The 27,314-nt window shown below is 47.4% G+C and overlaps 1 protein-coding gene across 1 annotated transcript in view; it reads right to left on the minus strand.

Annotated features, from left to right (window-relative positions):
• Positions 1-25,302, minus strand: part of nudt14 (nudix (nucleoside diphosphate linked moiety X)-type motif 14) — a 68,862-nt gene extending 43,560 nt beyond the window's left edge. The window contains exon 1 of the mRNA XM_078233226.1: positions 24,790-25,302. Within this exon, the coding sequence (XP_078089352.1) occupies positions 24,790-24,873 (84 nt within the window). The 5' untranslated portion in view covers positions 24,874-25,302. The remainder of the gene's footprint in view (positions 1-24,789) is intronic.
• Positions 25,303-27,314: the final 2,012 nt, after the last annotated feature.

A 27,314-nucleotide genomic window follows, 5' to 3' on the forward strand; every position in this document is an offset into this window, starting at 1 on the left:
TTTCTAGATAAGGTTAATGCTGTCATTATCAATCTGATCTATAGAAAGTTTGGGCTGTTTACACATTGTATTTGCTTGCTGGTCATTAGTAAAACACTGTGAGTGTGTGGGTTGTGCTATATTAACTCACTGCCAAACAGGAATCCTGCAAAAAGTTCCACAATACACAAGTCCAGTTGTTAGCTTATTAGAATCATAGAATGACACAACACAGGACACTCAGCCCATCGTGCTTGTGCTGACTCTTTGAAAGGGTATTCAATTCTTCCCACCTAAACATATAGAATGGGAGCAGGAGTAGGCCATTCAGCATGATCATGGCTGATCCTCTATCTTCCTTGCTCTTTGCCCATAGCCTTGCAAATGTTTTCCCTTTAAGCCTTCATTCAATTCCCTTTTTCCCTAAGTTACTCCTGAGTCAGGCATTGCAGTCTAGATCCTAACTCCCTGCATAAAAAAAGGTTTCCTTCTAGTACCTTTGAGAGATTGAATAGGTTGGGAGAGATTGAATAGGTTGGGACTTTATTCCCTGGAGCGTAGAAGATTGAGGGGAGATTTGATAGAGGTGTATAAGATTTTGATGGGTATAGGTAGAATGAATGCAAGCAGGCTTTTTCCGCTGAGGCTAGGGGAGAAAAAAACCAGAGGGCATGGGTTAAGGGTGAAAGGAGAAAAGTTTAAAGGGAATATTAGAGGGGGGCTTCTTCACGCAGAGAGTGGTGGGAGTGTGGAATGAGCTGCCAGATAAAGTGGTAAACGCGGGGTCACTTTTAACATTTAAGAAACACTTGGATGGGTTCATGGATGAGAGGGGTGTGGAGGGATATGGTCCAAGTGCAGGTCAGTGGGACTAGGCAAAAAATGGTTCGGCACAGACAAGAAGGGCCAAAAGGCCTGTTTCTGAGCTGTAATTTTCTATGGTTCTATGGTTCTACCTCTGGATCTTTTGCTAAACATCTGAATTCTGTGTCCTCCGGTTACTGACCTTCCTGCCAGTGGAAATACTCCTTGGAATTTGCAGGAAAGGAGGAAAGCTCTGCAGAACCAGGTATGCCAACCTTCCCAGATTAGCCTGGGGTTTCCAGAAATTAAAACTCATTTCATGCTCATCCTGAATGTAACCAGGGAGAAACATCAAGGGTCATGAATGTTATGGTGAGCGGACGGGTAAGTGGAGCTGAGTCCATGAAAAGATAAGCCATGATCTTATTGAATGGTGGAGCAGGCTCGAGGGGCCAGATGGCCTACTCCTGCTCCTAGTTCTTATGAAGAAGAAAATTGTGCAGCTTTCCAAATTCTTTAAAGATTCTCGTTTAGTATCAATAAAAATATTGGAGCTTCCAGATGGGGAACAGATCATCTGTTTGTTTCTCAACTGGAATGGGAATGGACAGGTCAGGTCAGGAGCTGTTTGGAGACAGGAAGCCAGAGAATGAAACTTCCTGGAATACCTCCAACCTGAGTTGACAGCCTCACCCAAAACTCTGCCCAAAATTCCTGGCTGTGTGGTATTTGAAGAGGAACAGGAAATTCTCCTGGGTTCCCGGTCAACATTCCTTTCACAAACAACAACCCCAGAAGACAGACTCACTGACCATTCACCCATCGTCGCTTTGGGCAGAAATGGTTACTCGGCTTGTCTCTGCAGCAATCTGTGCATTTCGGAGTCACTCACTGCACCTGAGGTGTTTATGATGTTTTCAGAGACAAAAAGTGCGATATGAATAGAACTTTTAACAAGGCAGCTGCAACAAGATGCCCTGATTGGAGCAGTTCTGTTACAGACCTCAATTCATTCTTGACAAGGTTCCTCGTGGGAGGCTGGTTATGAAGGGACGATCCCATGAGATTCAGGACAATTTGGCAAACTGGATCCAAAATTGGCTTTGTGGCAGCAGCCAGAGGGTGATGGTCAAAGGTTATGTTTGTGACTGGAAGTCTGTGTCCAGTGGTGTCTTGCAGGGATCGGTGCTGGGTCCCTTGCTGTTGTAATGTACATTAATAACCTGGATGTGAATGTAGGAGGTATGATCAGTAAGTTCGCACATGACACAAAAATTGGCAGTGTAGTAAATAGTGAGGAACAAAGCCTTAGATGACAGGGTGATAGGTGGGCTGGTCAGGTGGGCGGAACAGCAGCAAATGGAATTTAACCCTGAAAAGTGTGAGGTGATGCATTTGGGAGGACTAACAAAGCAAAGAAATGTATAATGAACGATCGGGCACTGGGAAGTACAGAGGACCGGAGGGACCTTGGTGTGCATGTCCAAAGCTCTCTGAAGGCAGCAGGACAGGTAGATAAGGTGGTTAAGAAAGGAATATGGGGGATACTTGCCTTTATTAACCGAGACATAGAATATAAGAGCAGGGAGGTTATGATGGAGCTGTATAAAACACTGGTTAGGCCACAGCTAGAGTACTGTGTGCGGTTCTGGTCGCCACACTATAGGAAGGATGTGATTGCACCGGAGACAGTTCAGAGGAGATTCACCAGGATGTTGCCTGGGCTGGAACGTTTGAGCTACAAAGAGAGGCTGGATAGGCTGAGGCTGTTTTCCTTGGAGCAGAGAAAGCTGAGGGGGGAACCTCATGGAGGTGTACAAAATTATGAGGAGCCGAGCTAGGTGAGATAGGAAGGAATGTTTCTTCTTAGCAGAGGAGGCACAGATTTGAGTTAGGGGCAGGAGATTTAAAGGGGATTTGAGGAGAAACTTTCACCCAGAGGGTGGTGGGAATATGGGACTCACTGCCTGAAAGGGCGGTAGAGGCGGGAATCCTCACAACATTTAAGAAGCATTTAGATGAGCACTTGAAATACCACAGTATACAAGGCTACAGAGCAATTGCTGGAAAATGGGATTAGAATAGATAGGTACTTGATGGCTGGAACAGACCCGGTGGGCCGAATGGCCTCTTTCTGTGCTATAAGACTGAATTTGATGACGGTTACAGGTGCAAATGAGTCATGATCAATGGCAATGGCTGGGTGTAAGGCTCCATGTCTTTCAATCACTTTATAACTTTCACCCTTTTCTGTTCACAGAAACACATCTCTGTGTGATCCCTCGCTAATGGAGCAAAATTAAAACCTGCAACACGCCCAAAAAAAACAGGAGGGAGTGACTGTAGCCGGGGCTGAACCTCCCTCTGCTTATTGAAGAGTGCCCCCTGCTGAATCTGAATCCAACACCTGCTCTTTCCAGGGTTCCTACACCTTGGGCCAGATGAGGAATATTTTTAAAACCATTCACTCTCATTTAGCAAAATGAGATGCCAAAGATTTCAGACTATTTAACAATGCAGAGTGAGCAACAGCCAGTGAAAACCTAGGCAGCAAGTTCAACTGGACCCAAGCTGCAAGAAATAAACTGGGGAGAGACAGACACTGTGCTTACCCCAGTCCAACGCCGGCATCTTCACATCAGAGAGACAGACAGACAGGCATGTTCAGGTGGTAAGAGGACATACACATGAGGACAAGACACATACACAGACACATACACAGATAGACACATACAGAGGCACACACAGACACACACACATCAGAGACAGACACACACACAGACAGACACACACACGTGATAAGGTGATGCGGGGGAGTCAAGAGGATTCAATTGGATAAGAAACCAGAACCAGGAGAGATAGTTTCAGAATATAAGGTCCACTGTTTAAGAAAGAAATTAGGAGAATTTTTTCTCTCAAAGGGTCACTAGTCTGTGTAATTCTCTTCCCCAGAAAGCAGAGGAGGCTGTATCATTGAATTTATTGAAGGCAGAGTTAAACAGATTTTTGACAGACAAGGGGGGCAGACAGCAGGGTAAAGACCACAACCCAATCAGCCTTGATCTTATGAAATGGGGGAGCAGGCTCAAAGAGCTGAATGGCCTACTCCTGCTGCTCTGTTCCTAAACACTGGTAAATACAGATGGAGTGAGAGATATAATAGAGAAGACAGGATGGAGAGAGGCCTGGGTAAAGGGTATAGACAGAGGCAGGTAGAGCAAGGGGTATATGCTGTCAGAAAAAAAGATTGGAGGCCAGAGTGGCAAAGACAGAGAGACTGTAAAGGAGAGAAAGACAAGGATAGAGGCGAGAGAGAAACTGAACGAAAGATAGCTTTGAGAAAGCATGACACACAGACTGGCAAAGACAGGCAGCAGGAAAAGATGGGAGTGTTTATAATTTATTTGCAAACGTAATTTAGATGCTAATCCAGCCATTTAATCCTTCAACACTTGGCCCTTCCCTATAAATAATGAGATTCTGTTGCAGACTTTAAAATGTATTTAAGCTCATCAGTTGCAGCACTAACCTGTGTGGAAACTGGGCCAAAGAGAACAGGAAGATTCAAGGATCAATTGCCTGCCTCTGCTGCCAATTGATATTCAAAGGCGTAGTTAGAGGAATTGCCATGGGATGGAGCGGCGAGAACTGGGAGAGAACTTTCCTTCTCACCTCTGAGTCAGAAGGTTGTGAGTTCAATCCCACTCCAGAGACTGAGCTCAATAATAGAATCTGAGAATAGGTTATAGCACTGTGTCCGTGCTAACTCTCCGCAAGAGCAACTCAGCCAGTTCCACTTCCCTTTCCCCATAACTCTGAAAATACTTTCTTCAGGTGCCTTTCCAATTTTCTTTTGAAAATCAGGATTGAATCTGCCTCCAGCACTTTCTCAAACAATGCATTCCAGATCCTAAACACTCAGAGCGCAGTCACTGAGGCAATGCTGAGCTGTCACAGAATCAGACAATAAACGGGGTTGCTATCTGCCCTTATCGGTGAATGTGAAGATCCAATATCATTCCTGAAAATGTAAAGGTGAGTTCTCCCCAGTGCCCTAGACTCCCCGTTTATCCCTCAACAACGGATCATCTGTATAGACATCGCATCACTGTTTGCTGCATTTTAGTGACTACACTTCAAAAGTAGCTGGGCTGTGGGACTTTGGAACATTCTGAGGTCAGGAAAGGTGCTCTCAGTCTTGTTGGGGGGTGGTGAGGGGATATCTTTATAAAGCCCTCTCCTAGGATACAGGAATTAGCTGTTAACCCAATTCTCGGCTAGTTAACCACTGCCATGGCGAGTAACAAGCTCTTCTGTCCTGGCTCAGAGGGGAGTTCATTTTGGCAGAACATCATGCTATAACTGACGGGAGTAAAATGTTCTTGTTTTCAAAGCTTTGTGTTGCAATTGTACTTGAAGGGGTTAGCAGAAGGTGTTGTGTGGGGGAGTGGAGGGGGGGGGCGGTAAAGCAAACAATACAATTAGAATTCTTCAGTAATGGAGGTAGCACCTGGTCTCTTATAGGAATAGTTCAGCCAACAACAGGCCAAGCCAGTTACCTTGGCAAACTCGACATGTAAACAGTTGGCTGGACACGCTGTTACATGCTCACTGTCACACACACAATGAATGATTTTATTTTTAGGAGCTCTTCCCCTTTTGTTTTTTTGCAAGAAAAAATGCAACGGCACGGAAAAAAATCCACACACACTGGAATGTCTGCCAATCCCAAATGATGATAAGACTGGGCTGGATGGTGAAGGATAGCTGCCCCTCCATTAACCCATGACACTGCATTCACTGGCCAGGCTGTAAGTCTGCCGTTCACCTGGGGTGTATAGTTCCTGGAGGAATTGCAGCTGCCCCAGCTCAGCAACTCACTGGGATCAGGTCCTGGGGAAGAGCAGGGGATGAAAACCATCTCTTTATACTGAGGGGGCTTTGAATGTTCAAACAAGTGTCCATCACCACTTCTAAAATAGTCACTTGTTGGTTATATGAAGATGTGGTATATTCCGAAGACTGGCGAGCACACAGGATAATGGGATGAGACTGGGTGGGGCATTAAAGGTGTGTGGAGTGAGGAGAGTGGGATTAGACTGGGTGGGACAGAGATTTGTGTGTGTGAGAGGTGGAGGGGGTGAGATGGGAGGGTAGAAAACCAGGAAAAGAAAAAGAAAACCCAACTCTCGTCTGATCCCCATTTCCCTTTAACTTTGGCCCTGCTGCCATTTATTGGTCTATTGGAACACGTACCATCTTCACTCCTGTTTGGACTAACCCCGGTGTCAATTGTTGAAAGTCCCCCTTCTGGTAAAAATGACCATTCCATTCTTGCTCTGGGACCTCAAAAAGCTTCCGGGGGGTGGGGTGGAGGGGGGGGAAGAGAAAATTCCGGGAATTCAGGGTAAAATGGCTAAAGGGTAGGAAGGACTGTGGACGTTCGGAATGGAATAGCCCTGGGACCAGTATTGGGACCTCTCCGATTCCCAATGTAATCTTCCCTTTTAATTCCGATGTTCAAATGGGGGAAAATATCAAATATGAAGAGGACAGAGACAGACTGGTGAAATGTGCAGAAGCAAGAGCAATTTAAGGTGAATAAGTGTGAAGCGAGGCACTTTGGAAGGAACGTGGAGAGATAGGAAAGAGTCCAGTTTAGAGGGGAGTGCAAGAGCAGAGATTCTTTGGACACAGTCCAAAGATGTGCGGGTTAGGTTGATTAGCCATGCTAAAAATTGCCCCTTAGTGTCCTGAGATGCGTAGGTTAGAGGGATTAGTGGGTAAATATGTAGGGATATGGGGGTAGGGCCTGGGTGGGTTTGTGGTCGGTGCAGACTCGATGGGCCAAATGGCCTCTTTCTGTACTGTAGGGTTTCTACGATTCTATGATACGTAACTCACAAATCCTTGAAGGTGGCAAGGCAAGTTGGTGAGATTGTTTAATAAGCATATAGGATGCTAAGCTTTATAAATAGAGGCACTGAATACAAAAACAAGGAAGTCACACTAAACCATAATAACTCACTAATTAGGCCTCAGCTGGAATATTGGGCGGGATTTTCTGCTTCCGGAATTCCCGCCCAAAGTCAATGGGCCTTTTTGCTGCCTGTTAAAGGAGCAGGTGGAGAGGTGGATTATCCCGGGAATCAGGAATCTTAGTGATGTGGTGAGATTAGAAAAACTGGGATTGTTCTCCTTAGAGCAGAGACGGTTAAGGGGAGATTTGATAGAGGCTCCGAATTATGAAAGGTTTGTTGGAGGAAATTGGAGGAAACTATTCCCTCTGGCAAGTGGATTGGTAACCAGACTTGTGAACTTTACATCATTGACAAACTAGAGGGGAAACAAGGGAAGTTTCCTTTTCAGACAGAGAGATGTTAAGATCTGGAATGCCCTATCTGAAAGGGTGGTGGAATCAGATTTCTTGGGGGCTTGCAAAGGGCAATTGGATGGGTATTTGGAGAGAATTAATTGACAGGGTTACGGCAGAAAAGCTGAAGTGTGGGTTTAAATTGGAAAGCTTCCAAAGAGCCAGCATGTGTATGATGGGCCGAATTGCCTCCTCGTCTGCTGTGAGCTCCAATATTCTAAGTATGCAGAGGCAGCGGAATTGGAGGAGGCACTACAAAATGAGTTGAGGAAAATTCCTAAGTGGGACAATAATAGATGAAATTCGATAGGAAAACTGTAAAATACTGTGGCAGCAAAGCGGATCGTTCTCCAAACAACGGTGGATGAAATTCAGGGAATTCAGACTAACCATCACTATAAAATCGGGAGTTCCAAAGAAAAGTCGTCGGAGTTTAGAAGATTGCGAGGTGATTGTTTTGAAACATACAACAGGACAGGGGTGGATGCTGAGAGGATGTTTCCCCTCATGGAGAGACTGGAACTAGGGGACACTGTTTAAAAATAAGGTGTCTCCCATTAAAATGAAGATTAAGAATATCTTTCTCTCAGAGGCTTGTGAGTCTTTGAGCTCTTCCAGGAGGCAGGGTCATTGAATATTAAGGCAGAGAGGAATACATTATTAACTAATAAGGGAGTCCAATGTGGTGGGGCTGGGTGGAAAGGGGAGTTGAGGCCGTAATCAGATTGGCTATGGTCTTACTGACTGGGGAAGCAACCTTGAGGGGATGAATGGCCTACTTGTGTTCCCAATTCATCCTAAATTATGTTTAGTGGTGACAAAGTTACGGATGAGGGTTTCAGCAGATAAGCTGAGGAGGGGAGGGGTGGGGAGTTGGGTGATGTTACAGAAGTGGAAATAGGTGATGGTGCAGATATGTGATCAGAAGCTGCTCTCGGGGTCAAATAATGACAGCAAGTTGTGAACAGCCTGGTTCAGCAGGATTCTCTGACCGCGTGCATCCCCAAGACCGGAAACACCCACCTGAGCTCAATGGACCTCTGCCGAATTTTCTCGATTCCCGCAGCGGGAGAGAGACGTGAGAATTTCAGCCCTGGCGTTTCATCCAGTAAACGGCACTTTATGGGAAAGTTACCAAACTCAACATGACACTGAGTCACATAAGTGGATATTAAGTCAAGTATCCGATTCGATGGAAAGAGAGGCTTTAAATGAAGACAGAGGCAGAAAGGTTTTGGGGGAAACTCCAGCGTGTAGAGCCTGAGCAGCTGAAGGCACAGCGGCCAATGATGGAGCGGTTCAAACTGGAAATAAGCAGCAAAGCAGAATAGCAGAGAGAGAGAGAAATGACGCAGGGTCTATAAGTAAACAGAATTCTAGTTGGATGAAAACTCTGCTCACTGAGACACGAGGAAGGTATTTAAAGGCTGAAGACAGTACAAAGAGCCGCAGGACTGATCATTGTGGTCAGAGGATTGAGCTATGATAAAGTGCTGCAGGGACTTGTTACTGGTGATTTTCTGGAGGTACATACATTGCAAACAGGATGGAAAAGGTGAATGAAAAATATTACTTGTCCTGTTCTCAAAGGTTTTAGGTTCAAGGTGGTCCACAGGTTCAGACTGTAAATGACAATTTTAGGAATGGTATCAGGATGTTCTTCTTTAAACAAAGAGTGAACAACATTAACATCATAGAATGATGCAACACAGCAGGCCATTCAGCCCATCATACTAGTGCCAGCAATTTGAAAGAGCTATCCATTTAGTCTTATTCCACTGTTCTATTCCAGATAAGATGGTGGAGAGATGGTGAACTCAGTAAGGGGACTGATTGTAGAATCTTTCCAGATGGAGGAGTCTCCCTCAACCATTTCTATCTTGTGTAATCCATGCTCAGTGTAATGCGTGCTGCGCACTGTCGGACCTGCTGCTGCTTGTCAGTGCTGCAATGGCATCTCACAGAGAGAATCTCAGCGCTGTTGGAACCCGCTACACCTCCCCCATCTCCCTGCTTCCACTAGTCTGTTGGCAAGAGGTTGGCCACCAATCCTGATTTCCCCCATCCTCTCCAACCCTTTCCAACCTCCTACACCGGGACAATTCAAAGGGGCTTTAAACAGGAATGAACAACTCTCATTGCTCACTTTATAAACTCTAACTGTGTGAGCCGCTGGGTTGGAACATGCCCCTACTGTGCTTCCCTCTAAATAACACAGATGCCACAGGTAGCACTTAGGCAAGTGATGAAAAGAGCTTTTAACACATCAGTAATCACCTTGTGTTTACTGTACACCATGAATGAATGTTGTAATGTGTTACTCTCCTGCCCAAGGGAAGTTTTATTGTTACTTCTTTTTGTTCCTTCATAGAGTTAGACTTACGTTAATGGCCAATCACAACTGTATCTCCATCAGAACTGGCAGATATGTGGCATGGAGTGAAGATCAGTAACACAGAGTGGAACCCAGCCCAGCTAACATACTGAGCTATTGCGATAATACATCTACAGCTACAGATAGCCCAGCAACAAGCAAGCACTGAGGCACACAAGCACCCTGAAACATGGGTGGTAGAACACACACACACACACACACACACACCAACACCCCACCAGGGATAGCAACTCAAAAAAAATCTAATCTCCCTTAAATTCATCGAAAAGAAATCTTGCATTTCTATAGAGGCTTTCACAACATCCCAAGATCCCAAGGGCAGCACGGTGGCGCAGTAGTTAGCACTGCTGTCCCACAGCGCCAGGGACCCGGGTTCCAATCCTAGCTTGGGCGACTGTCTGTGTGGAGTCTGCATGTTCTTCCCGTGTCTCGTGAGTTTCCTCCGGGTGCTCCGGTTTCCTCCCACAGTCTGAAAGACGTGCTGGTTAGGGTGCATTGGCCGTGCTAAATTCTCCCTCAGTGTATCCGAACAGGCGCCGGAGTGTGGCAACTAGGGGATTTTCACAGTAACTTCTTTGCAGTGTTAATGTAAGCCTACTTGTGACACTAATAAGAGTAAGTAGATGTCCTACAGCCAGTTAAGTATTCAAAATGTGGTCAGTGTTTAACACAGGAAATGCAGCAACCAGTTTGCACACAGCAAGCTCCCATAAACAGAAATGTGATCATGACCAAAGAATCTAGTTTTAAATATGTTGCTTGACAGATAGATATTAGCCAGGAGACCGAGGAAAGCTCTCTGTTTTTCTTTGAATAGTGCGCTGGAACATTTTGTATCTTCTAAAAGAGCAGTTTAATATCTTTTCTGAAGGACAGCACTTCCAAAAGTGTAGCAAGTGTCAGAGTGGATTTCTGTGCTTGGGTCATTGGAGTGGGACCTTGTGACTCAGAGACAAGATGCAACCCACTGAGCCATGGTTAACGCCCAACCTGCCTTCTCATCACAGCCCTCAATTGCTCCTCTCTCACATCTCTTAAAGCCATTTCCTGCAATGCTTTGAGGCCTGGTTGTGCAGTTCAGATTGTTGTCATTCTTACTGCAAAAAGATCAATTCATCTTTCTAAATTCTTAATTTTTAAACTGATCACGTATGGTACTTGCACAGTAGCACAGTGGTTCGCGCTGCTGCTTCCCAGCGCCAGGGACCCGGGTTCAATTCCTGCTTTGGGTCACTGTCTGTGTGGAGTCTGCACATTCTCCCCGTGTCTGCATGGGTTTCCTCTGGGTGCTCCGGTTTCCTCCCACAGTCCAAAAATGTGTGGGTTAGGTGGACAGGCCATGCTAAATTGTCCCTTAGAATCATACAATGCAGCAGGAGGCCCTTTGGCCCATCGAGCCTGCACCGACAACAATCCCACCCAGGTCCTGTCCTATCTCCGTAACCCCACATATTTACCCTCTTAACCCCCCTAACATTAAGGGGCAATTTATCATGGCCAATCAACCTAACCCACACATTTTTAGCACAGTAAGAAATCTCACACACCAGATTAAAGTCCAAAAGGTTTGTTTGGTATCACGAGCTTTCAGAGCGCTGCTCCTTCATCAGGTGACTCACTGTCTGTGTGGAGTTTGCACATTCTCCCTGTGTCTGTGTGGGTTTCCTCCGGGTGCTCCGGTTTCCTCCCACAGTCCTTCATCACTCATCTGATGAAGGTGCAGCGATCCAAAAGCTCGTGATACCAAATAAACCTGTTGGACTTTAACCTGGTGTTGTGAGACTTCTTACTGTGTCCATCCAGTCCAACGCCGGCATCTCACATTGCACATCTTTGGATTGTGGGAGGAAGCCGGAACACCCGGAGGAAACCCAGTGACCCTAGGCTGGAATTGAACCCGCTGTGAGGCAGCAGTGCTAACCACAGTGCCACTGTGCCACCTCAGTGTCCAAAGATTTGTAGGTTAGGGGGATTAGTGGGGTAAAGGCATAGGGTTACAGCGATAGTGTGGGGTGAGTGGTTCGAGAAACGGTGCAGACTCGATAGGCCAAACGGCCTCTTTCTGCATTGTAGGGATTCTGTGATTTGAATTTGTTGTCACAAGTGAACAATTTTCCAGAATCAATGTTTTGAATTCCCGTTTATAATCGCATGAGTTCAGGTCACAATCTCCTCTTAACATTCTGTTATAAATTACAATATCAGTGCCTCTCACTTGCTCTACTCTCAAGGGTAAAATTATCCTTGATTGCTGAGATCACCACCCTGATCACTGCGGCTGTGCTGCTCCGTAAAGCATCAGACCCTGGCCGAGAACAAACAGGAAAATCCTGGGGAATAATGAACAGGAGTGAGGCAGCTGTGGCCGAATCCAGGTTGGGAATGAACTGAGGGAGATAGAGAAATGGGCAGGAGGATGTGGGAATGGAATGCACTGGAGGCAGGAGAGGACTGGGTAGCGAGCAGACAAACTCTGACAGGTCCAGACGTCTTGCCACTCCATGCTGGAATGTTGCGGCACTGCCAGTATAGTGCCAAGAGCAAGCATGCTTGTGCCATACTACCAACCAGCAGCTGTGGCAGCAGTCCAGATGTCAGGAACAATCCTAATCTTGTGTAATCGCATTCTTGGGAAGGTGCAAGGTCAGCCTTGTGTTGACAGGCGGCCATTTGATGATTAACATGTGAGCAATTAATGTGTCTTCAATTTGATCCCGCTTTAAAGATCACATCTTCCAGGAATGTGGTTATGCAATGGAAACGGGGAGGAAATAATCTGGTGTTTCGGTGACACAGTCTTCCTGCAGTTTGTGTGAGCCCAGGATAAACCCAGAAGCAATTTTCAAAGCAGAAAGGTTTCTACAACAAGGAAACAAGCTTCCTGTATCTGAGTCGAACCTAACCAACAGGCTGGCTCACAGACTGAAAGAAAACAAAGAGAGAACTGGGAAGGAAGGTGGTGAGGGAAGGAAAGTACCTCTCACAAACTCAGGACTTTCCAAAACACTCCACTTGTATCTCGCTCAGCATTGTACCACTGGGCCCAAGCTGAGGGCTACACTCAATCCTAACAGCCAAAGCGCAAAGCAATGGGAGGCTGGGTATATAATGGGACGTGGGTGAGGAACTGGCAGAGGGGTAGTGCTTCAGAGGGGAAATGTTGGGTAAATTTCTTTCCCTCAGAGTTCATTGTGGGTGAGGATTCTCTGTGGTAAATCATCATTAGCATGCAAGCATAAGCTGAGCTGCAGCAAGCAATCTGTCTGACTGCAGAGGCTGTGACACCTGAGCCTAGTCCTGTTCTCAAAGTCCCGAGAGATAGAGAGAGAAAGAGAGCGGCTTCAATAGCTATCAGTGACTGGTGTTAAGCAGTGGGACGAACCCTGGTTGATTTTTTAATCACCAGCTGAGACCAGGCAACATTCCTCACAGGGCAGTGATCAATCAGAATGACCTTGATGTCCATTTACTGGTTAATTTTTAATGATAGTAAAGTTGTATTCAGAGAGCAGACAGCCAGAGCGAGAGAATGAGTTTGAGAAACTGACACTAAAGTATTACACCCTAAATCACCTCAAACACAAAAAGGAACAACATATAGAGCCTTTCCTTCTACTCCTGAACAAGGCCATTCCTTAAAAGGAGCGGGAAGGGAGGCAGGAAATTGCTGTTTTAACTTGCATCCTCCCAGTGACCTTCGAGGTGGGACGAGGTTATTGGTTTAAACAACCTCTTCCGAGCCATGGGGAGCCGAATTGAAATCTCACAGATTACAATGCAAAAGCAGTAGCCACAGCTGAAAGCTGCATCATACACAGGACAAATCCTAAAGCACTCTAACACATTCACTCCCCTCTCGCCACAGCCTCCCTGCTGTAAGTGGATCACATTGAGAATGATGTTCCAATTCTGGTCGTATTCTTCAATGTGCATTGTTTGGTTCCAATCTACTCTGCCCTTTAAAGGGTATCAGGACAAATGAGTGTAAATGGGCCCAAGGTTGAGTCGAAACCAGAGGGTAACTGCTCCTAGGCACAGCTGGACGTCAGAGTGGATATTGTCTGCGGCTGGGAAAGGTTCTGTGGGAGCAGCAGGAAAAGCCGGGCTTTCTCCTTTTTGATTGGAAAGCACTTTGGAACATCCTGAGGATGTAAACGGTGTTATAGGAATACAAATCCTTTATTTGCTTTCAAGTGTTTTTGTTTAAGTGAAGCATCCAGACTCAGGATAAAGCAAACCGCCCAGGTCACAGCAAACAAAGCACAGAATGAGATACATCACAAAAGTTGGGGTTAGGTGGTGCCAAGCAAAGGCTCGAATAGGCAGCAAGTTACTGCAGGAAAGAAGCTCTGACTGAGGTGAGGCAAGTTACTGTCCTGAGCTCACTGGATAAGAATAAGTCACCACAAATCGGGATTTCAAAGGGGTGCAGGAGTGGGGCAAAGGGGAAGGGGGAAGAATGCACACAGGGAGTGGGTGTGGGGCAGAGGGAAAGGGGGCAGAGTGCACATAGGGAGTGGGTATGGGGCAGAGGGGAAGGGGGCAGAGTGCACACAGGGAGTGGGTGTGGGGCAGAGGGGGTGGGTGAGGGGAAGAGGGAATGGGACTGGAGCAGTAGAGTGGGCGCTGGTCCGGCAGAGTGAGCATTGGGTAATGAATGTGGGCGCTGGCCAGTGTGAGTGGGTGCTGGGCCGTGAGGGTGGGTGCTGGGCAGGCTGGGTGCTGGGCAGGGTGGGTGCTGGGCAGGGTGGGTGGGTGCTGGGCAGTGAGGGTGGGTGCTGGGCCGTGAGGGTGGGTGCTGGGCAGGGTGGGTGCTGGGCCGTGAGGGTGGGTGCTGGGCAGGGTGGGTGCTGAGCAGTGAGGGTGGGTGGATGCTGGGCCATAAGGGTGGGTGCTGGGCCATGAGGGTGGGTGCTGGCCATGAGGGTGGGTGCTGGGCCGTGAGGGTGGGTGCTGGGCCGTGAGGGTGGGTGCTGGGCCGTGAGGGTGGGTGCTGGGCAGTGAGGGTGGGTGCTGGGCAGGGTGGGTGCTGGGCCGTGAGGGTGGGTGCTGGGCAGTGAGGGTGGGTGCTGGGCAGTGAGGGTGGGTGCTGGGCAGGCTGGGTGCTGGGCAGTGAGGGTGGGTGCTGGGCTGTGAGGGTGGGTGCTGGGCTGTGAGGGTGGGTGCTGGGCAATGAGGGTGGGTGCTGGGCAGGCTGGGTGCTGGGCAGGCTGGGTGCTGGGCCGTGAGGGTGGGTGCTGGGCCGTGAGGGTGGGTGCTGGGCAATGAGGGTGGGTGCTGGGCAGTGAGGGTGGGTGCTGGGCAGTGAGGGTGGGTGGGTGCTGGGCCATGAGGGTGGGTGCTGGGCCGTGAGGGTGGGTGCTGGGCCGTGAGGGTGGGTGCTGGGCAGTGAGGGTGGGTGGGTGCTGGGCCATGAGGGTGGGTGCTGGGCCGTGAGGGTGGGTGCTGGGCAGTGAGGGTGGGTGCTGGGCAGGCTGGGTGCTGGGCAGGCTGGGTGCTGGGCAGGGTGGGTGCTGGGCAGGGTGGGTGGGTGCTGGGCAGTGAGGGTGGGTGGGTGCTGGGCCATGAGGGTGGGTGCTGGGCCGTGAGGGTGGGTGCTGGGCAGTGAGGGTGGGTGCTGGGCAGGCTGGGTGCTGGGCAGGCTGGGTGCTGGGCAGGGTGGGTGCTGGGCCGTGAGGGTGGGTGCTGGGCAGTGAGGGTGGGTGGGTGCTGGGCCATGAGGGTGGGTGCTGGGCCGTGAGGGTGGGTGCTGGGCAGTGAGGGTGGGTGCTGGGCAGGCTGGGTGCTGGGCAGGCTGGGTGCTGGGCAGGGTGGGTGCTGGGCCGTGAGGGTGGGTGCTGGGCAGTGAGGGTGGATGGGTGCTGGTTACGGTATCTAACGCACAGGGATGTGCAGAGGAACACAAGCAGCAAAATGAGCAGGTGAACTGTGGAAGTTGGAAATGTGAAATGGGAGCAGTCAGCAGCTTGGAGGTTAGTTTGAATATGAATATTGGCTGATTGCTTCTCCACTGAACACCTGTACCTAAAACACTCATTCTGTCTCTCTGGCTCCACAAAGGCCACCTGAGTTTTCCAGCATTTGTTTCCGATTTTCCACATGCAATATTCCTTTCATTTAGCTCGCTTTAATTCCCTGCTGCAGCCCGAATACCTCCTGTCCCTATCTCACCAGCTTTTCAAATCCAAACCTAGTGTCGGCGGGCAGTAACTTTTTGACTTACTCCAATCCTTTAGTCATTTTGGTTCTTGGAGGTTGCTGACACCTGGGATTTTGGCACTTGTTTTTACCGTGTCCAGGCAAAGTGTGGAATTATTTAGAGAGTGTACATCGAGATGTGCTGGGTTTGGCAGGAGCAGGGGTCCAGATTACCAAGCTGAGATAACTGAGGCACTGTAGGGACCCACAGGAGACCGTGGTTAGACGGCAGGGGGGACACAGAAAGAGATAGGAGGGGAGGGGAGAGGTGAGGAGAGGTATGACCTTGTGGGGGACTCATACATAAACACCAGGAGCAGAGAATGTCTTCTTGAGTGAAATTTTGTCTAATTTCCATTTCCCTGCTCCCAGTTCTTTGTGAATTATTTTTGATCAATATCATAAATATTTTCTATGCTCTGAGAGAGGTCCCTTCCCAAGACCCATCCAAACCTCGCCTTTCTCTAAGTCTTGTGTCCTCACAATCCCACTCCCTACACATGGGATCAATCATGGGGTCCCTTCCTAATCCGACTCTGTATTATCTGTGAGCCATTGACCAAATTGGGTGGCACGGTGGCACAGTGGTCAGCGCTGCTGCCTCACAGCGCCAGGGACCCGGGTTCGATTCCCGGCTTGGATCACTGTCTGTGCGGAGTCTGCACGTTCTCCCCGTGACTGCGTGGGTTTCCTCCGGGTGCTCCAGTTTCCTCCCACAGGCCGAAAGACGTGCTGGTTAGGGTGCATTGACCTGAACAGCCGCTGGACTGTGGCGACTAGGGGAATTTCACAGTAACTTCATTGCAGTGTTAATGTAAGCCTTACTTGTGACTAATAAATAAACTTTAAATCTCAGCTCAGCATTGAAAAGTGTCAACTACTCTTCAGGTGCCTCAGATCTATTCAGGGAACACTCCATCACACAAAGAGGAGTGAAAACCTGGAACTTCCTTCTTCACAAAGGGACTGGGGTTGGGGTCAGGATATCAATTGATTTTTTTGTCCATTAAGGGATATTAAGGGTTATAGAACCAAGGCAGATCGGTGGAGTACTGTTTTATAGTCTTGGCTCGAGTGGCTGAGTGGGGGTCTCCTCCTGTTCCTACGTTCCAAAGAATTTATTTTCCAGTCTACTGGTTTGCAAACCTCCAAAACTGGTTCCAGTGAAATAACCAAGTACGTGTTGGGAGGTGAGGGAAGGGGAAGGGAGGATATAGTTAACACCCTGACTTTTACCTCTGGCCCACAATCTCCCAGGTATTCACCGCAGCAGCTGCACTCCATCCTGCTGCTGTAAATCACCGGCTATCACACCCTGATCTCATTCCATTTCCAGCTAAAAAACTCAGCATTTCTCCTTCATTTCCTGAATTCCAACTCAAACAGGCTATAACATCCTGATGTCATTCAACAACTGGTCTCCTGTAAATGTAACATTGGAAACCCACCTAACCAAGAGAATTCTCCAAGCAAGCAGCCAACTGAAAAATATAACCTGCACAGATTAAAACAAATACATGAAACAGAACATCTGGGAGTGAGTTACCGACTGGAATCTAATTCAGGGGTTCGGGGTGGTTTATATATAGAATAACAGATACCCGGGAATGAGTTACAGACTGGAATCTAATCGAGGGGTTCGGGTGGTTTATTTATAGAATAACAGATACCCGGGAGTGAGTTACAGACTGGAATCTAATCGAGGGGTTCGGGGTGGTTTATATATAGAAAAACAGATACCCGGGAGTGAGTTACAGACTGGAATCTAATTGAGGGGTTCAGGGTGTCATATATATAGAATAACAGATATCCGGGAGTGAGTTACAGACCGGAATCTATCGAGGGATTCAGGGTGGTTTATATCTAGAATAACAGATACCTGGGAGTGAGTTACAGACTGGAATCTAATCGAGGGGTTCGGGGCGGTTTAAATATAGGATAACAGATACCCGGGAGTGAGTTACAGACTGGAATCTAATCGAGGGGTTTTGGGCGGTTTATAGATAGAATAACAGATACCCAGGAGTGAGTTACAGACTGGAATCTAATCGAGGGGTTCAGGGTGTCATATATATAGAATAACAGATATCCGGGAGTGAGTTACAGACCGGAATCTATCGAGGGATTCAGGGTGGTTTATATCTAGAATAACAGATACCTGGGAGTGAGTTACAGACTGGAATCTAATCGAGGGGTTCGGGGCGGTTTAAATATAGGATAACAGATACCCGGGAGTGAGTTACAGACTGGAATCTAATCGAGGGGTTTTGGGTGGTTTATATATAGAATAACAGATACCCGGGAGTGAGTTACAGACTGGAATCTAATCGAAGGGTTCGGGGTGGTTTATATATAGAATAACAGATACCTGGGGGTGAGTTACAGACTGGAATCTAATCGAGGGGTTCGGAGTGGTTTATATATAGAATCAGAGACTGACAAATTATAGTTCTTAAAGCTCTGATAATCCATTAGTGGACTGCGGCAGAGAGGGAGGGAGTAAACAGAGAAAGTAAACATGGAACCGATTTCTAAGTTTGTCTGCCTACAATGAGAGAGCTGTTACCAGATCTTGTTATGAATTATGAAACAGTGCAGGTGGATAAATAAAATGGAGGTCTTGTGACGCAGAGGGTGATATCCCTGTCTCTGGGTCAGAAGCTCTGAGTTCAAGTCCCACTTCAGGATGATGACTAGGGCTGGTACATTCATAATGTGGCCAAACAGGTTAATGAGTAGTTTTCCACTCCTTCCAATAGGCCTGACAGCAGACGGTAAAGAGCAGGAGAGTCTCCTGGTCAAACTGCTGAGAGCAACGACAAACCACTGCAGCACATTGCCAAATATAATCATAGCTAATCCAATGGAAGTCCATGGTCACCAGAGCCAACCTGGCATGGTAACTGAAACTGGATGAACACCGTGGATATGACGAGTGACCATTAAATAACCAGGTTCAGCTTCCAAGTAGAAAGGAAAAAAGTTGGTACAAAAACAAGGTCACCTGACTGGAATAGGGCACACTTTATAAAGGAGAAAATGAGGTGTGGTAGAAAGGTGACTGTAGACCAACAATGGGACTTTATTAAAATAACAGGCAAAATAATGTTCAAATTCAAACCATGCAGGTCAACTTGGTCAAAAGCAACGGCAGTTTATTGTTCCCTGGTGCATTCTCCGTGGCAAATCCTCTACCAAACAGAGTCCACCTGCCAGCCAATCAGCACTCTCTTCTCATGCAGTATCAATTGTTGTTCCCTTTACTATTAGTATTCTTGTGAACTGTCCTGATGAGTGCAAGACAAAAAACTTCAACCACATGCCCCTTTTCTCAGCAATGAGAGATTGAATAGGTTGGGACTTTATTCCCTGGAGCGTAGAAGATTGAGGGGAGATTTGATAGAGGTGTATAAGATTTTGATGGGTATAGATAGAGTGAATGCAAGCAGGCTTTTTCCGCTGAGGCGAGGGGAGAAAAAAACCAGAGGGCATGGGTTAAGGGTGAAAGGAGAAAAGTTTAAAGGGAATATTAGGGGGGGCTTCTTCACGCAGAGAGTGGTGGGAGTGTGGAATGAGCTGCCGGATAAAGTGGTAAATGCGGGGTCACTTTTAACATTTAAGAAAAACTTGGACGGGCTCATGGATGAGAGGGGTGTGGAGGGATATGGTCCAAGTGCAGGTCAGTGGGACTAGGCAAAAAATGGTTCGGCACAGACAAGAAGGGCCAAAAGGCCTGTTTCTGAGCTGTAATTTTCTATGGTTCTAATGCTCAAGCTCGAAGTTTTTAAAGTTTATTTATTCGTCACAATAGGCTTATATTCACACTGCAATGAAGTTACTGTGAAAATCCCCTAGTCACCACACTCCAGCGCCTGTTCAGGTACACTAAGGGAGAATTTAGCATGGCCAATGCACCTAACCAGCACATCTTTGGACTGTGAGAGGAAACCAGAGCACCCGGAGGAAACCCACGCAGACACAGGGAACATATGCAGACTCCACACAGACAGTGACCCAAGCCAGGAATTGAACCCGGGTCCCTGGAGCTGTGAGGCAGCAGTGCTAACCACTGTGCCACTGTGCCACCCGGGATTGCTGCTATCAGGACGTCCCGAGATTGTAAAGGCCATTTTACAAATGCAACTTCTCTTCCTCTTCTCTCTTTCGGCTTCACCCGTATAGTAGGGTGCGCACACAGTATATATATCACTGCCCAACTGGGGTACACTGAGATTTGAGGCACAGCTATTTCCCTCCAATGTGCTGTCTATGGACAGCAACTGGCAGGGAAATCTGAGGGAGTACTTAAATCTTTATAAATGTGGGAGAGAAGGAGAGGGAGATGGGAAGGAGGGAACACAGCAGAATCATTGAAGGCAGCAGGACAGATTGAGAGAACAGCGAATAAAGCAGACAGTATCCTGAGCCTTATTAATCGGGGTCTAGGGTACAAGAGCAAGGAGGTTATGTTGAGCTTGTGTAAGACACTCGGCTGGAATACTGAGTCCGTTTCTGGGTGCAGCTCTTTAGGAAGGATTAGAAAAGGTGCACAAAAGATTCATGAGAATGGTTCCAGGGATGACGAACTTCTGTTGTGAAGATAGATTGGAAAAGCTGGAACTGCTTTCCTTAGAGAAAGGGTTGAAAAGAGATGTGACAGAGATATTCAAAATCAGGAGGGGTCTGGACAGAGTAGATAGGGAGAACCTGTTCCCACTTGTGAAAGGATCGAGAGCAAGAGGCTCAGAGTTCACGTCATGAGTAAATAAAGTAAAAGTGATATGAGGAAATCTTTTCCACACAGCGAGTGGTTAGGGTTTGGAATGCATTTCCTGGGAGTGTGGAGAAAGCAGGTTCCATTGAAGCATTCAAAAGGGAATTAGACTGTTAACTGAAAAGGAAGAACGTGCAGAATTACAGGGAGATGGCGGAGGAATGACACAAGGTAAGCTGTGCATTTGGAGAGCCAGTCCAGACACGATGGGCCAAATGGCCTCCATCTGTGCTGTAATAATTTTGTGATTCTGGATTCACTCTGAAGCACATGCTCAGAGCACCCTCTGCTGTTCAATAGTGCAATCAAAGGCTTTTCCACACCAGCCACTGACTGTGAACGAGTGCTGAAATATTTGCTCTGGACCTGCCGCCATTCAGTTACGCGTTGACACAACTCATCTCATCTCGAGCCCTTCCAGGTGGCACAGAAAGGAGGCAAGCATCCTGTCAGGCTGCGAAAGCATCAGCAGAATGCATTCCCAAGTCTACCACAGCCTGTCAGAACCAGCCCGGGAGGGAGTGGAATCTCAAATCATATAAAACAGTCATTTGATAAGTAATGGTAAGGCTGTACATCACAGGGTGTGGCATCTCAGACAGGCTGCTGTGGGCTGTATGTTAGTGAAAGGAGCCAGAAACAAAGGGTTTGTGCAGACATCATGACGAGAAACAATTCTGAAAAGATTCTGAACCTGGCAAAGATGTTACTTCCCAAAGGTCCCTTTAGGAAATGGATGGTTTGGTCTGAGTTTCAACCAATGAGACTAAGAACCTCATCTGTGTGGATGTTGCTGATCTCAGTAATTGGCAATTGGGGCAACGAACTATAGGCCAGTTAGCTTAACCTCAGTCATTGGGAAAATGTTAGTGTTCCATTATCAAGGATGTAATAGCAGAGCATTTAGAAATACGTAATATAATCAAGAATAGTCAGCATGGCTTCATCAAGGGGAAATCATACCTCACAAGCTGATTAGGATTCTTTGAAGTGGCAATGATCAGGATAGATAAAGGGGAACCAGTAGATGTAATATACTTAGATTTCCAAAAAGTGTGTGATAAAGTACTGCACAAAACGCTACGTATTAAGATAAGAGCCCATGGTGTTGGGGGTGGTATAATAGCGTGCATAGAGGGTTGGCTAACTGATAGAAAACAGAGAGTTGGGATAAAGGGGCCATTTTCAGGAGGGCAACCTAGTAGACCAGTAGACTACCACAGGGATCAGTGCTGGAGCCACAATTATTTACAATATTTATGAATGACTTGACGGAGGGAAGTGAGTACTATCAGCAAGTTTGCGGATGACACAAAAATAGGTGGGAAGGCAAGTGGTGAAGATGACACCAGGATATAGACAGGTTAGGTGAATGGGCAAAAAACTTGGCAGAAGGGATCGATGTGAAGTTGTGCACTTTGGTCAGAAGAATAAAGGAACTGAATATTATGTAAATGGAGAAAGACTGCAGAAAGCTGCAGCACAGAGGGAGCCGGGGGACCTCGTGCATAAATCACAAAAACCTAGCGTGTAAGTTCAGCCGGAAATAGGGAAAGCAAATGGAACGTTGGCCTTTAATTCAAAGAGAGCGGAGTATAAAAATAGAGAAGTTTTGCTAAAACTAGATAAGGTATTAGTTAGACCTGGAATACTGTGAACAGTTTTAGTCCTTTATCTGAGGAATGATATTCTGGCATTGGAGGCTGTTCAGAGAAGGTTCACTAGATTGATCCTGGGTGTGGAGGGATTTTCTTATGAGGAGAGTTTGAGTAGGTTGGGCCTGAACTCATTGGAGTTGAGAAGAATGAGAGGTGATCTTGTTGAGACATAGAGGATTCTCAGGGGGTTTGACAGGGAAGATGCTGAGAGGCTGTTTCCCCTCGTGGGAGAGTCGAGGACCAGAGGGCAGAGTCTCAGAGTTTGGGGGTGACCCATTTAAGACAGAGATGAGGAGGAATTTCTTCTCCCAGAGGGTAATGAATGTGTAATTCTTTACTGCAGAGCTCTACAGAGGGTGGATCATTAACCAGGTGGATATTAATGTGATGTGGCAACAATAAAAACCCGGACACCAATCTGGATTCAATAAGCCCAGAAACCAATCCAGATTTGAACACAACCGGAGTCCAATCCGGATTGAATAAACCCGGAGACCAATCCGGATTGAATAAACCCAGTGACCAATCCGGATTGAATAAACCCAGTGACCAATCCGGATTGAATAAACCCGGAGACCAATCCGGATTGAATAAACCCAGAGACCAATCCGGATGAATAAACCCAGAGACCAATCCGGATTGAATAAACCCAGAGACCAATCCGGATTGAATAAACCCGGAGACCGATCCGGATTGAATAAACCCAGTGACCAATCCGGATTGAATAAACCCAGAGACCAATCCGGATTGAATAAACCCAGTGACCAATCCGGATTGAATAAACCCGGAGACCAATCCGGATTGAATAAACCCAGTGACCAATCCGGATTGAATAAAACCAGTGACCAATCCGGATTGAATAAACCCGGAGACTAATCCGGATTGAATAAACCCAGTGACCAATACGGATTGAATAAACCCAGAGACCAATCCGGGTTGAATAAACCCAGTGACCAATCCGGATTGAATAAACCCGGAGACCAATCCGGATTGAATAAACCCAGTGACCAATCCGGATTGAATAAACCCGGAGACCAATCCGGATTGAATAAACCCAGTGACCAATCCGGATTGAATAAACCCAGAGACCAATCCGGATTGAATAAACCCGGACACCAATCCGGATTGAATAAACCCAGTGACCAATCCGGATTGAATAAACCCGGAGACCAATCCGGATTGAATAAACCCGGACACCAATCCGGATTGAATAAACCCAGTGACCAATCCGGATTGAATAAACCCAGTGACCAATCCGGATTGAATAAACCCGGAGACCGATCCGGATTGAATAAACCCGGAGACCAATCCGGATTTAATAAATCCAGTGACCAATCCGGATTGAATAAACCAGGAGACCAATCCGGATTGAATAAACCAGGAGACCAATCTGGATTCCCAATAAACCCGGAGACCAATCCGGATTGAAAAACCAGGAGACCAATCCGGATTGAATAAACCCGGAGACCAATCCGGATTGAATAAACCCGGACACCAATCCGGATTGAATAAACCCGGGAGACCAAGCCGGATTGAATAAACCCAGTGACCAATCCGGATTGAATAAACCCGGAGACCAATCCGGATTGAATAAACCTGGAGGCCAATCCGGATTGAATAAACCCAGAGACCAATCCGGATTGAATAAACCCAGTGACCAATCCGGATTGAATAAACCCGGAGACCAATCTGGATTGAATAAACCCGGAGACCAATCCGGATTGAATAAACCCAGAGACCAATCCGGATTGAATAAACCCAGAGACCAATCCGGATTGAATAAACCCGGACACCAATCCGGATTGAATAAACCCAGTGACCAATCCGGATTGAATAAACCCGGAGTCCAATCCGGATTGAATAAACCCGGAGACCAATCCGGATTGAATAAACCCGGAGTCCAATCCGGATTGAATAAACCCAGTGACCAATCCGGATTGAATAAACCCGGAGACCAATCCGGATTGAATAAACCAGGAGACCAATCCGGATTGAATCAACCCAGTGACCAATCCGGATTGAATCAACCCAGTGACCAATCCGGATTGAATAAACCCAGTGACCAATCCGGATTGAATAAACCCAGTGACCAATCCAGATTGAATAAACCCGGAGACCAATCCGGATTGAATAAACCCAGTGACCAATCCGGATTGAATAAACCCGGAGACCAATCCGGATTGAATAAACCCGGAGACCAATCCGGATTGAATAAACCCGGAGACCAATCCGGATTGAATAAACCCGGAGACCAATCCGGATTGAATAAACCCAGTGACCAATCCAGATTGAATAAACCCAGTGACCAATCCGGATTGAATCAACCCAGTGACCAATCCGGATTGAATCAACCCAGTGACCAATCCGGATTGAATAAACCCAGTGACCAATCCGGATTGAATAAACCCAGTGACCAATCCGGATTGAATAAACCCAGTGACCAATCCGGATTGAATCAACCCAGTGACCAATCCGGATTGAATCAACCCAGTGACCAATCCGGATTGAATAAACCCGGAGACCAATCCGGATTCCCAATTAACCCCAGTCTGATCCCGGTCTCGGTTTAGGCCTGAGCCGGAGCCTGGGCCTCGCTTGGAGCACCCACCTGAGTGTAGTGAACGCGGAGCGGCCTCAGGAAGCGGGAATCTCGGCACGGGCCCAACGTCACCTCAGAGAGCGCGTCCATCATCCGGGGCAGCGGCGGGGGCGGGACTGGGCTGTCAATCAACCCGGCGGGCGGGCCCGGACATGGTCCTGAGGGCGGGGCCGAGCTGTCAATCAGTCCAGAGGGCGGGGCCTGGCGGTCCACCGTTGTATGGGCGGGGTTGGCTGTCAATCACTCTGTCGGTTGGCACCAGGCTGCCAATCAACCCAGGGGGCGGGGCCTCGCTGCCAATCAACCCAGGGGGCGGGGCCTCGCTGCCAATCAACCCAGGGGGCGGGGACTCGCTGCCAATCAGACTAGGGGGCGTGGCCAGTGCGGGGCTAACCGTCACCCCCGGGGTCAGCGGTTAGGATCCACAGGCGGCCATTCCCATGTTCTCCTGATATCCCACCGTCTCTGTGGATTCCAGCTTGACAAGGGGAGTCTGTCTGCTCTGTTGATCACTTCAGCAATGGTGTAGGGAGCTTCTTGCTCCTGGGAGGGGCATCATGGCCTCATGTTCTGGGGGAGGGGGAAGAGTGTGGGCCAAACTGTCCTCAATGGCAGAGCAGATGAGGGAAGACTGTCTGTGTCAACATGTCCCTGAAATCTGACACCAACCCATGAAGATTGTGACAAATGAAGGTGCCCCAAGGTCCCCAAGTTAAACAAAGTCACCTGTGGGCTTCTCCCAGGGTCCATTTGCCAAGGACTGCGGTGATGGAGAATTGGCAACAGGACAGGGCTGCCAAGCTGAGAGTCTCTGTGTTGGGGAGGGAGCTAGAAAAGGTGCTCTAAAACTAGACTGTCGCACGTCCTGGCTGGGGAAATGCACCATTATGGATCACCATCTTTGTGGTCAAAGAAAACTTGAAATTTTGCAACTTGGAATGTTAGGAGGTTCAAAAATCATCTCAAGAGTGACCATCTGGAAAGGAAATCACGTGAGTTATCAAGATACTGATATCTCTACCTTCATTGAGACCTGCCTTGATGAGGAAGGACAATTGAAGGAACAAGCAGGGGGACATACCTATGTAGAGTTTACATATTCTCCCCCTGTCTGCGTGGGTTTTCTCCGGGTGCTCCAGTTTCTCTCACACTCCAAATATGTGTAGGTTAGATGGATTAGCCATGCTAAATGTGTGGGGTTAGGCTAGGGGAGAGGGCCTGGGTAAGATACTCTGTATGAGAGTTGGTGCCGACTTGATGGGCTGAATGGCCTCTTCTGCAATGTAGGGAGTCTATGATTCTAACATGGTTATTTCATAAAACTTTTAAAACTGGATAAAGACTTTAAAAAGGCAATGTCTGCCTGTAACCCTGAACAAAAGGAACGTTCTGGCAATATTCAAGAATCTGACACCTCATTATCTCTGAAGAGATTCTAATGATTCTAAGTGACTGCAGTGGTAAATTTGAAGGGAATTATACAAAGGCCATTTACATTTCATAACCCACTGGAGTCTACAAGTCTGCCTGGACAAAAGTCTCTGAAATCTGCTTTAAATTCTTAATGATTGGACCATTAACAATCTCCAGAGTCCAGACAAAGAAATATGCATTCTTTGTCAAAGCCAAAGTGAAGAGATGGGAGTCATGGGAGGTGATTTCAGACCTCAGAGTGAGAGCCAATCCTAGCATTGAAGTCCCCAGAGGTTGATCTCAGAATCGCTACAGTGCAGAAAGAAACCATTTGACCCATCAAGCCTGTACCGACAACAATCCCACCCAGGCCCTATCCTGTAATCCACGTATTTACTCTGCTAATCCCCCTAACACTAAGGAGCAATTTAACATGGCCAATCCACCTAACCTGCACATCTTTGGACTGTGGGTGGAAACTGGAGCACCCGGAGGAAACTCATGCAGATACGGGGGCAATAAAGAACTGTATAGCCCTTTGGCCCACCAAATCTGTGCCAAAACAGATACCTCTCTAATCTAACGTTTTCTTGCCTCTATCTGGTCCATATCCCTCTATTCTCTGCCTATTCATGTATCTATCCAGATGCCTCTTGAACGTTGTTATAGAATCTGCTTCCACCACCTCCTCCGGCAGCGCGTTCCAGGCATTCACCACCCTGTGCGTGAAAAACTTGCCCCTTACATCTCTTTTAAACATTCCCCCCTCTCACTCTCAGCCAATACCCCCGAGTAACTGACCCTTCAACCCTGGGAAAAAGACTCTATCAACTTTATCCAAGCCTGTCATAATCTTGTAAACCTCTATCAGGTCCCCCCTCATCCTTTGACGCTCCAGCGAAAACAATCCAAGTTTGTTCAACCTTCCTTCATAGTCCACATTCTCCAAACCAGGCAACATCCTAGTAAATCTCTTCTCCACCCTTTCCAATGCATCAACACCCTTCCGGTAGTGTGGCGACCAGAATTGTACACAATACTCCAAAGGTGGCCTAACAAAGTCTTATACAGCTGCAACATGATTTTCCAATTCCTATACTCACTGCCCCGACCGATGAAGG

This window comes from Mustelus asterias, chromosome 18 (assembly GCF_964213995.1).
Source record: "Mustelus asterias chromosome 18, sMusAst1.hap1.1, whole genome shotgun sequence".
Classification (NCBI taxonomy): Eukaryota; Metazoa; Chordata; class Chondrichthyes; order Carcharhiniformes; family Triakidae; genus Mustelus; species Mustelus asterias.